We start from the raw sequence: 12,892 nt of genomic DNA on the forward strand, positions 1-12,892 counted from the left end.
TAAATACAGAAAATAATAATGGACCCAAAACTGAACCCTGAGGGACTCCACTAATAACATTAATCCACGGTGAGCAGTGTCCATTGATTACCACTCTGTCTTCTCCCCCTCAACCATCCCTTTATCCATAGCAGCAATTTGCCTCCAATGCCACACTGCTCCAATTTGAGCAGCAGTCTTCCATGTGCAACAGTATCAAAAGCCTTTCTGAGATCCAAATATATAATATCAAAGTTATTCCCTGCATCCAGTTCTTTTGTGACTGCATCATAGTATCCAGTCAAATTGATCAGGCAAGACTTTCCCTTAACGAAACCATGCTGTGTCCGAGCTATAACTGAAGTCTTGTCTAGATGATCCTGCAGTGCTTCTTTAACCAGTGCCTCCATTAATTTTCCTGGAACAGAAGTTAAACTCACAGGTCTATAATTACTTGTGTCAGCCTTTGATCCTCCTTTGTGAATTGGGGTCACATTTGCACATCTCCAGTCTATGGGTACCTCCCCTGAGTCCAAAGAAGCTGTCATAATTATAGCTAAGGGTTTGCTTACTTCCTTTGCTGCCTCCTTTAATATAACTGGATAGATCCCATCCACCCCAGGTACCTTTTTTGTGTTTATCCTCAACAATTTCTCCTCCACTTTCCTCTCAGTTATTACAAAATCATCTAGCTCACTGCCAGAGTTTACTTCACCTCTGGCATTCCCCTTCCTGAATAACTCCTCATGTGTGAATGTAGATGCAAAATACTCATTTAGTTTGTTAGCCACCTGAGCAAGAACATCAACAGTTGAACCATCAATATCCAGTGGACCAATCTGATTCATCCCTTTCCTTCTTGAGTTTAAATATGTAAAGAACTCTTTTCTGTTTTTCTTTGCATCCTTTGCCAAGGATTTTTCGTAGTCTGCCTTTGCCTGCCTAATCTCCTTTGTGACTTGGTTACAGACCAGCTTATATCTATCATAGGCTTCCATGTCACCCATTAATTTATATGTATTCCATGCATTTTTCTTCTCTGCCACATGTCTCATTAGTTCATCTGACATCCATTTAGGCCTAAACCTTGAACAATAAATTATATGTATCCCATGCATTTTTCTTCTCTGCCACATATCTAATTAGTTCATCTGACATCCATTTAGGCCTAAATCTTGAATAATATTTCTTAGTTGGTAGATAAAAAACCTAGTAGCTTCCAAGATTAATTCTTTGAATGCTTCCTATTTTGAATTTGCTGTTGGTAACATCATCAGTTGGTCCCACTGTAGTCACCTTTATGAAAGCAAACACCCATCCCTTTACCCTTGATGGTATCTCTTTAAGTAAATTATATATCTATGAAATTAATTAATTATATAGTAAATTAATTATATATGATATATCTTTAAGTAAATTCCACATCAGTGGTCTGTGATCACTACCATCTAGTTGTTCCTTTATCTGCAAATTCTTAATGCACGAATAATCACTGCTGATAACCAGATCAAGAGTATTACTCTCTCTGGTTGCCTCTTGAACATGCTTCTGCAGAAAAGAATCATTCGATAAATCCACAAAAGTCTTGCTAGTATGCGAGTGACCAACCCACAAGTTCCATTCAATATCTGGGAAGTTAAAATCCCACATTATAAGATATTTGATTTACTGGCCCACTATTTCTCTGTACAGTTGTTCTTTGTACTCAATAGTCATTAGGTCTATAACACACACCTACTCTCAACTTGGTTTTTCCAGTGCTTATGTCACATCAAACTGACTCAACACTGCACTGTTCACTCATGTCAACCTGATGCACTTCCTTAAATTTTGTTTCTTATAACAGCATCATCCCCTCCTCCCCTTCTACCCCCCTTTCTGTACACATTGTACTCCTCAAATTCCAATTCTGCACTGCTTATATTTGTGTGACACCACATCTTTGATATCCCAACATATGCCTTTGATATCCTGACCAGCATTTCAAATTTATTTACTGTACTCCTAGCATCGGTGTGCATGCAAGTATACATGCATCTGTTCTTTCTTTTAGTTACCCTAACACAGCTCATGTATTTACTTGTTCAATGATGACTCCCAGCAATTTGCTCTCTAGGCTACTTCTCATTACAATAGAAGAGGTGCAAGGATCACTTTTGCCTCTGCCTGCAGCTACTGTTAAGTTATGTAACAAAAAGAAATGTGGAATCAGTTACATGTGTTGTTTTTTGACATATTCCTTTACTGTTATTGGTTAATATTAACATTCTTCTCAGTTTCTTTCTTTCTTTCTTTTTTTTTTTTTTTTTTTTTTGCATCCATTAATATTAAACCTAAGAAGGGTTGGTCTTTCTATTAACTTCAGTTGATCTATAAACATTAAACAGGTGCTAAGAGTGTTAAATTTAATTATTCTCTGCTCAACCACATAGAACAAGGATACACTGCTCTCACTGGCAAGATGTTTCAAAATTTATATAGTACCATTTCCAGTAAGGTAAATCAAGAGAAATAGTGAACTTCATTTTCCTTTTTCAACAAAATATATATTCATATTAAATTTTCTCGAATCTTCTCCTGTAATATACTGTGTAAATATAATTCCAGTATTCGTGTAAATTAATTTACAAGTTTTTCTTTCATTTTGTGGATTATTGAAGCAAATTTGTTTCCAGTCAGCCACAGATGAATTGGAGTCTCCTGTAATTTTTACCACCATAGCATTTCCAAGATTGTATTAGATATGGTGATATGTCTTTTGTTGAAATTTTTTAACTGATTTTTTTTTTTTTTATCTCTCTCTCATTAGGTAACTGAGGAGGTATATCAATTGCTGAAAGACTACTATGTGTTTCAGTGCAGAGGTAAAGTAAAGGTCAAGGGGAAAGGAGATATGACCACTTACTTTCTTACTGATAAGAAACCTATTAGAGATCTTCCACCATGTGAAGAAAATCAAAAGAATTCTGACATTTCTGGTGCTGCAGGAGGAATTCCAGGTGGTGTACCAACACCGCTTAGTATTATTGCTAAAAATACCAATCTAATTAATGGTGGTAGAATAGCCAACAGTTCTGTCACTGATGAAAATAAATCCAAAGGAAAAAACACTCAAGGCTATAGTCAAAGTGCAGTGGAAGATATGGTATCCACTAGCAGTCCACGATTGCCCCCAATACGTTTACCTATTTGGGAACCTAGGATTACAAATGCAGAACAAAAAGAATTCTCAAATTCAAATGTATCTACTTTATATACTCACCCAAAGCCAATTATAGGTAATACTCCACCAAAAACATATTCTCAGTCCCGGCCACGTTCATATAGACCTACTAGTCCAAACCAGTTATCTTCTAACAGTGTAGGAAATAGTGAAAATTCTTTAAATCCTCAAAATTTCATGAAAAAAGGAGATCCATGGGAACAGCTGGCTAGTATTGGTTTTCCAAACAGTGCAGCTATGTATAGACCATCTGCTAAAACATGTACTCCTCCAAGAGCATACTCAGGTTCTCGTCCATTAAAGGTGTTAACACCACCAAAAGAACTAATTCACTTCCCACCTCCACCTCCATCTCCTCCACAAGATGATGAATCAACTGTCCAGTGTAGCACCAGTGTTTTAAGTGATGTCACTTTTCCTGCTGACACCAGTCATGAAAGCCTTGACCCCGAAACAACTCATTGTCATCCATCATCTCTTGAAACATCATCTCTTAACCATTCTGCCTCTTCTACCTCTTCATGTGATAGTTTTGTGCGTACTGATTTTTCCAGAACTGATCTAGATACGCCATCACCAGCATTTTGTGATTATGCCTCAAGCATCCAGTGGATTTACCCCACCAATGATACCGAAGGAAAAGCTGTTTTGCAAAAAAAGTCTGAAGATCACAAACCAGACAATCTCTGTAGGCCAAAAGCCAGCATGTTATGTTCCATTCCTAAGTCACCGTCAGACAATGGTCAACATTGTCTTCCAGAACTTGGCTTTTCTCCTTCCAAAGCTGTAATAAGAAATTCTGCTCCTCTTCCAAGTCATCAGTACATAAATATAGATGACTGTGTGACAAAACCAATTAGGCCATCTAGTTTATCCTCTCCATTACATTTTGGAAATAGCAAAAGTCCTCCTGTAATACCTAATTCAAATGGAAGTATAAAAGACCAAAGAAGGAAGAGTGATGCCAGCCAACAGACTGACTGTACTTATAAAGATAGTATTTTGTCTCCTATTTATCTAAGTAAACATTGTTACTCAAGAAAAAGTTTAGAACTATCAACACCTCCAGCTATTGCCTCATCCCTTAGTGCACAAAACCGAAAAAGTGTCTCAGCAAAGGATATTCCTGGAAGTAGAAATTGTCAGGATGAATTTCAGTACATACCACATAAGCGAAATAACTCTGTGCAAGGTTCTTCTAGGATAAATGAAGGTATTAAAAGAGGATGTGGCATTCAGCGAGCTGCTTCAGACAAAAGGCCTAGCAAGGAGTTTCAGAAATACCCTCGAAAAACATCCTTGCCATCAGATCAGCACTTAGTTGGAAAAGAAAAGACTGGAAATATACCACTTCAGGAGTTGCAGGATATGACCCACATACTTCCTGAACTAGATGAATCAAATCAAAAATGTGAAAAAAAGCCTAAAAATTTAAAAGACAGAATAAATAATAATCCAATTTTACCAAAGTGTGTTAGTTCAGATAAAGAATTTCCAAACCAAAGGGAAAATAAGAATGTGATTAGTTTGCGATTTGATCCAATGGAGAAAAAAATGACTCTTAGCTTACTCCCAAATACTGATTATTCACCTAAAAAGCTAAATGTAAAAGGAAACAGTGGTGGAAATAATACTAGTGCATCAGGTAAAAAGTTACAAAAAAAAGTCTTAGGAATCCAATTTCAACCAGGAATGTCTACTGCAAGTTCATCAAATAGCCTTCACCAGCCACGGCTTACCAATGCAAAAGAATCAGAATATGACACAAAAAGTGACATAGAATCATCAGAGAAACATGACAGCAGTCCATCAAAAACCAATCTTGGAACAGAAGCAGGTTATGATTCAGAAAGCGAAGAAAGTGAGGAAGAAGATGAAGAAAAGTCTGCTGAAATTCCACTAATTGATGAACAAGGCTACTCTACTGATGATCCTGCTCTGGAAAATATTTCAGTATTAAATGAGCAAGGGCTTACAGATGCTGAGAGAGCACTGAGTGATCTGAACTCAATATTTAATGATCCTGGTCATGAAGGAGATATGGATGATACAAGTGTATCGTCAAGAGCTAGCAGTCGCATGTTTGACAGTGATCAACTTCTCAGTGTAGATTCTCTGAATGTTATGTACGATTCTGAATATGACAACTATAGGCCTGGAATGATTAGTGATGATGATATCTTTCACCCCGAAGCAGTTAATGATTTAGACACAGGATATTTTGATGATCCAAATCTTGAAAATATTCGGACTGTTTCTAACAGCATTACCAGAAACTTTGGGCAGCCTGCAATCAGTGAAAATGAAGACAGCGAAGCAGGATAAAAAGCATCAACATAATGCTAGTAAGTATAAGAACTAATCCAAAGTCTTTCATAAACTTTATTCTGCCAACAAGACAGTTGGGGAGAAATACTCTATTCCCATCTTAATAGATTGATGATAATGCAAGTATGGCTCGTCTAGAAAATTCAACTGAGCCAGGGTATATAAACAAGAATTTTTCTTATTGTTGTGATTGATATTTTCTTTCAAAGTTATTTAGCTATGTTTCAGCCTTAAATTCAGTGCTCTAGAAAGTTTTGTTAATAAAAAAAAAAATAATAAAAATAATAAAAAAACAAGAGAGAGAGAGAGAGAGAGGGGGTGAGGCAGGGGTTACACTTGTTCCTGAACTTGTTTTAAAGATGCTTATCAGGCCACAATGGTCTCTTAGAAATGCCACGCACATACCGTATGTTTTTGGCACATGTGCACAAGAGAGAGGAGAAAGAAAAAAAAGGGAAGGTATCATTCATCATTGAGGTGCACACATTTAAGTGCAGCAAAATACTTTTCAAAATGTCTGTGCAGGGTGTGCCAAAATGTTGATTTAAATTTGTTCAGGCCCAGGTGTGATTCAAGGATGCATTCAAGTTTTAAAAGCTATGCATCTATAGTACTTTAGAGTATATTTATATCTATGGCATCACTGATCCGTATTCTCTGAATAGAAATGCATGGCAAATAATTTTTCTCACATTTCTCTCTTTCTCACCACACCTATAAAACATGTGGAGTAGATGGATAGTTTGACTTATTGCTTGTTGGTTATTTAAGGGCAAGCAAATTGAGCAGCTAATATAATGCAATGACTAAGCTAATGGTGTCCTTTAGATCTGCTAGATACTTGCCAAACTTATAGTCTTGACTATAAGAAATATCTAGTTAAACTTTTAGGATGTTCAAAAAACAAAATATGTAAAACGTTTTAAGATTTCTAGCCAATGATAGAGGGTTGATCTAGTATCCTAAAGAGATCTAAGGGGGAGTGGAAGCTATAACTACAGTGTTAATTAAAAAAAAATAGCTCATTTATTACTTTTTATAGAGCACAATATATCTCTTTATAATTAAGCCTATTCCTTGTTGCGTTGCAGATGTGCGTACAGGTGTATATATTTTCTACAGTCACATTTAATTTATATTTTTATTTGTGCAAGTTTCTTATTTAAAAAATAAATAAATAAAATAACCTGAAATTTATGAAGTATCCTTGATTTCTGAATAAAATTTCTTTTGCTACAAATTTGTATATGCTTTGAGAGAATATCTCTTGCAAAGCCAAAATAAAATGAGACGTCACAATAAATATACACACACACTAAATGCTGGATTTACACTTTAAATAATATAAATACACCAACAAACATTTTAAACAAAATTTTGGCATTCAGAATACCACAGTCATAGACTAGCGTTATAAATTCAAATAAATTTAATTGTTTCTAGATAAAAGTAAACATCAAATAATTTCATCAAACTCTCTTCCATGAGAACAAATTGACTATGGTGGGATCCATGCTCTGTGTCATTACAGACAGATATCTTCAAAAGACTTTTGAAGATATGTCTGTAATGCTATCACACTCTGCTGGAAAATACTATGAGTTTCATTTGTTTATTTTGTTATCTGCTGCTTATTCTTTACCGTCCAACTGTTGTCATAAAGAATGTTTACATATTTCCTAAGCGTGCCACCTTTGGAATCCAAAAATGCAGAAAAACAAATTTTTATTGGAGCAACCTGTATTTTGAATATTTCTATGTATAGAGCTTAACAAATTTCTTAATAGATCATAATCTGCATCTAAATAGAAGCAATTAGAAAAATATAATTAAAATGGTATGCAAATATGTTGTAAAATTATAGAAAATATCAAGATGTATTACAATAACAGTATCCAGGTTTCTGAAATAAATTCAGTGATATAAGACTATAAAATGATTCATACCCTGAACCATACACCAGAAGAGTTTACATGCTTAACTTACATTTGGTTAGCACTTAAAATAATCCAGATAATGAGAATAAATGGGCCTGTAGAACTGGGATCCATTGATTAAATAAATAAATACTTATGTCCAGTAAAAAACACATTTAATTACAAATGGTTTGTAGCTTTCGAGACTAAACAGGCCTCTTCATCAGCAAATACTAACAGAATGGAGATGTTAGAGACAAAATTTTAAAGGATAGAGGCATGCATGGGCACGAGGTTGACCATTCAACCACTAGATTGGTGTTCATTGTTGCTGCATGGACGTGTGTGTAGTTATGCTTCCAGTGCTTATCTAGTCTCAAAACAGTTGCCTCAAAGATAGGGTGTAGTCTCATTCCCTTGCTGCAGCTCATAGTTCTTAAATTACATGATATATTAAGTGACTCTAGCCAGAGTCGGTGACAAAAGTGTTGGGACTGGTCAATCACTTCATAGTCGCACTTGGGATTAAGGTCATGGTGGGTCGACCAGAAGTGTCCTGCGATTGCGAATCGATCTGTCATGCTCTGCAAGGCGGTCTTGAAGGCGTCTCGAGGTCTCCCCTATGTAGCAGCTGTTACAATCTTTTCAGGTTATACTACACCACTGTGCAGGGGGGGGGGATGACCGGAGTCTTCATGTTGGAAATCAGAGAACGCAAGTTTCTACTAAAATACAACTATTTTATGTTGTATTCTCGAAGGATTTTTGAAATCTGGCCTGGCGTGCCCGGATAGTAGGGAATTGTAGGTGGTAGGCACATTGTCATGAGTTGATGGCAGTCTCAGGTGGATTGCAAGCTCCTGTGCTTGCAATAAGCACTTGTCCAATATGTGGGTTGGATAGTCACAATTGACCATGGCATCCTCACTCTGGAAATCTGGTTGCACCTAGCTTCATCTGTGCTGGAGTGGCTCCAAGCCCGGGAGAACAGAGTGCGGGTGGTACTGTTCAGATGGCTTGGGTGTGGCCAGATCTGTAGTTGGTGAACTGACTGTGCCACATGGCTTGCAGTATACTGAGGTTTCCAGGTGTGGACCCACACATTTTACAAGGACATCCAAGAATGGGAGGGATCTGTCCACTTCTAACTCTAAAGTGAACTGGGTGAACACAGACAAGGAATTGAGGTACTCCAGTAATGTTGTTTCAGAACCACGTGGGATGACGGTGAAGATGTCATCGATGTATCTGCACCATGTTGTGATAGGTACAGGTGAGTTCAGGAATATCAGTTCTTCCAATTCATTGCCTACAGCACATACAGGCGTATCTCATTACCTAGCAACTTTTCAGGAGAGCGAAAAAACCAATTTATTTGCCTGATTGTTGCACATTTTACTACATGCACCGGTAATGGAGCCATTAATACTAATAAATCGCATAAAGAACTATTCCTAAAGGTTGAGGGACTAATAAGGGCCCAAAAAATATTAATTTATTTAAGGCTTTTTACTGAAAAAAAAGCCTTAAATAAATTAATATTTTTCTTTGTGAGGCCCCAATTATGGAGTTTCAGGTATGAATATATAGTTACACCTAATCGTTTCTAATGAAGAAAGCAACTTATAAATTAAACTAGTGACTGCCCGCCTGTTTTTTTTCTTGTTACTTAGTTCCTTGATTTCATGGCATAATGTTAAGTAGCCTATATGTCAAGTGGGGCTCTGTAAGGTACCCTGCATTGAAAGTCCTATCGAAATCGGTTTAAGAAGAAATTGAAATTCAAAAATTACAGACTGCCAGCATGCTACAGTTTTATTATTAGTATAGATAATAATAACTTTAAAAAAAAGACAAAGCTAAATCAAACTTTATTTAATGCAGTACTACTAAAAAAACAGGCTTACAATATTTACGCTGAATCGTTTCAAATGAAGTAACAATATTAAATTGAAAAAGAGACTTAGATGAAAATATTTTTCCATTAAACTTATTCATGGGACAGTCTTTCATAAAACTCCCTATATTCCTGGAGCTTTACAATAGCAGTTTGACCAGAGCAAAGACCCAGTAAATCTTGATACTTAGGTTTGGAAATTTTAATTCGACTTTGGTTTAATGGAGATACATCTTTTAAGAATTTTGTTTCAGTTCTTTTTAAGGTAATGGACCTGTATGATGCATCTCTGTGACTTATTTTAAAATAAATTGTACTTGGATTTTATTTTTGTACTTTAAACTCAGCCTTTTCTGGCCAGTTTAGAGATGTATTGGTTTCGTTATCCTTTCAAAGTGAAAGTACTTTTATCTTCCGAGAAAACTCTTGAAAGTCTTCGTTTTGTCCATGGTTGAGAGCAAAGAATTTTAATGATATGTCTCGTAAATTTGAGGAGTTATTAACAAAATATAACAGGGTAGAAGCAACTATGGAATTTTTATTTTGCCCTGCACATCCATCAGCATAAAGGTTAGCTGTGTCGGCTCCCGCTTCATCACATTCTTTAAGTATATGGTGAGAGCTGTAGCAATCTCTGATGATCCACGTTTGCTCTCTGTTTAGGGCCATGTAAAGCAATAACAGTCATGGGAAGCAATATTATAAATAGCAAGATTATATACTGAGAGCCGTCTTTTGTAAAATATTGCTCCTTCTTTGGAAATAGGCAGAAATATTACTTGCTGTAAGTCAAATGAAGCACAAATTTGAGTATTATCTTCTGAAGCTGTTTTCTTCTTTAAATTTTCAAACTGTTTCTTTTTCAGCAATATGACTTTCATATTTAAAAGATCTCTTAAGTGATCTTTTGTTTCTATGGAAACATCTCTGAAGGTTTGATCCTTTTTTGGATGATGAAATGAGAGATTCATAGATTTAAACACTGATTTGTAAAGTGTTAAGCTTGGAGCATTGTTAGGCGAAACATCACGCTCTTTAATTAATATGCAGTGCATCCTTTTTATCGACAAATCTGGGTGTAAATATTCTCTTGTTGTATTAGCCCTGCAATAATGGGGTTCGACTTTGGGAAATCGTCGAATGTAATTTTCTACAATCTGGCGTAATTGTGTTTCTGTCTTTCAACTTTTTCTTTGGCCACCTCACTCTTCTTTTTTAAGTGTGCATGATTAGTTAAGTTTTTTTAGTGCTGTCTGCATAGTTTTCTCAGAAACTGCAAGAGTGTTTAAAAAAAAACTTCCTGCATACATTGCGTTTCTTCCCATCAATAGTCAAATGGAATTTTAGTGACCTTTTACACCTGGAGGGTCTATTATGTACTGTTCTTTGCTTTGGATTTGTTTCAGTTACATGTCTAATTATAAATTCTCGCTGTAATTGAATATCTCCCATCTTATAAAACTGAGAATGTATGGCCGTTCTATTTGAATCTGTGAAACCATAACATTCTCGATTCATTATTTTTTTTTTTTTTTTTTTTTTTTTGCAGATATCAACATTGCAATACGGGCCGACTTCTTTTGCGGGCACCACCTTTTTCGTAGATGGTGATACATACTCTTGGCCAGTACTTCATAACAACTTTGCTCTTTTCTTAGAATTAATCTTTTTCTCCTTCAAAAATGTAAATTCTCGTGCTGAGCCTTCAACTGGGTACTCTGCATATTGTTCCTGAACAATTTGGTTCATCTGCATTCCTGATTTTCTATGCATCGAAAATGAAGAAATGTCCTCCTCGAAATGATCCCAACAAAGTAGTATAAAGCACTTAAACGGGAACTAAATACTTCCTTCTGGCAGCAAGTCACTTCACATGATTGGGAAATGTAGGGATCGTAGTCCGGATTTTCTAGGTCCTGTGGAATTCTTGGGTTCAGTGGAATTTGTGGAACATAGTCAGGATCCTCTGGGTCGAAAAGGTCTACATCTTTATATATTTACAGTTCACTGATGTCAGAAGAACAATAAGTTCTATCATCCTCATCCTGAAGAGGGTTATTCTTCTCAGGTACGACAGGGTCCGATGTAACTTCATGTTCACAGTTCAGATTACAGCTTGTCTTCAATATAGAGAGTGGAACATTTTTATTGCAGCAGGTAACTTTACATGCTTGGGAAATGTATGGATCGTAGTTGGATTCCTCTAGGTCCTGTGGTATTTCTAGGTTCAGTGGAATTTCTGGATCTTAGTTAGGATTCTCTGGGTCTGCATTCACCTCAGTTACGACAGGGTCTGTGGATGGATCTTCATGTTCACAGTTCACTTTACAGCTTTCCTTCAGTACAGAGAATGGAATATTTTCTTCAGAGGAGCTTGAGCTATTAGATCATCACCTGCATTTCATAGACAAGAATTCCAAAACACCAGTTCTATTTTTGGTTATTGTAACAGTCCCATAATACCACTTCAATTTATAGCACATCTTCACTTTCATCCCAAGAGTAATTTCTTCATCTTTATTAACAGGCTCCAGCCCTGCAGTGCTGATACAATTTTCTGTGTTATCCTCCCAAGTTACAATGACATCCATTCTAAAATGAAATCATAATCTTATTGGTGCAGGTAAGTACCTACCTAAACTACCAAACAAAAAATACAGTCTAAAATAATGTCCCACTGAAAAGTGATCGAACTTATAGAATCGATAACACTCATGAATACAAACACTTTTTTTCTTTTTTTTTTATCTGCGACTTTTGGAAATTTGCAAAAAAAAATTTTGACTTCTCATACTAAGTTTGTTAGCCAAATGGATATTTGGTATGGGAAGTCAAAAATTTTTTTTGCGAATTTCCAAAAGTCGTAGATAAAAAGTGTTTGTATTGATGAGTATTATCGATCCTACAAGTTTGATCACTTTTTGGCGGGACACCCTGTATAAATAACTAGCTTCTGCAGCCTAGAACCTTTTATTTTTTTGGAATAAAAAGCAGCCTATATGTTAATCTGGGACCTGAACTACAACTGTGCCAATTTTCATTTAAATCTGTTGACCCGTTACAGCGTGATTGAGTAATAAACAAACAAACAGACTTTCGCATTTATAATATTAGTTATGGAAAGAGAAAGCTTGTATGTTCGTTATGCCGTCTACCCCTGTACCACCCCTCTTCTATTTAAAACAACCAAAGCTAAACCCTTTAAATGAAATTCGGAGCAATAGAAATAAAAATAATTAGGTATTTATTGTAAAAGTGAAGTTAGACAAGATAAACAATATCATTTTGCCAGTATTCCTCCATTAAACCAGTAGAAAATGATTATGTTACTCACATGAACAGCCAGCACTCAACGTAAACACCTCGATATCACTTTACATGCAATCAGTTTTGACAGGAGTGACAGACTAACAACAAAACAAAAAAAAAAAGGCACAACAAAGAGGTGTTAGGGCAGTTTGTGCCACCAACTTTTAAGCAATACCAATGGCACCAAAAAGTGTAAATTAAAATACCCTCTCTTGTTATGACCATTTTTATGATTTCTTG

At 36.0% G+C, this 12,892-nt stretch overlaps 1 protein-coding gene across 2 annotated transcripts in view; it reads left to right on the forward strand.

The window, feature by feature from the left end:
* Nucleotides 1-5,701, forward strand: part of LOC150091231 (adenylate cyclase type 1-like) — an 845,725-nt gene extending 840,024 nt beyond the window's left edge. For both annotated transcript variants that reach the window (XM_090374793.1, XM_090374796.1), the window contains exon 21: nucleotides 2,789-5,701. In XM_090374793.1, the coding sequence (XP_090230919.1) occupies nucleotides 2,789-5,527 (2,739 nt within the window). In that variant the 3' untranslated portion in view covers nucleotides 5,528-5,701. The remainder of the gene's footprint in view (nucleotides 1-2,788) is intronic.
* The last annotated feature ends 7,191 nt before the right edge of the window (nucleotides 5,702-12,892 follow it).

Source organism: Mastigoproctus giganteus, chromosome 1 (genome assembly GCF_048544385.1).
Source record: "Mastigoproctus giganteus isolate SK-2022 chromosome 1, ASM4854438v1, whole genome shotgun sequence".
In the NCBI taxonomy this organism is placed as follows: Eukaryota; Metazoa; Arthropoda; class Arachnida; order Uropygi; family Thelyphonidae; genus Mastigoproctus; species Mastigoproctus giganteus.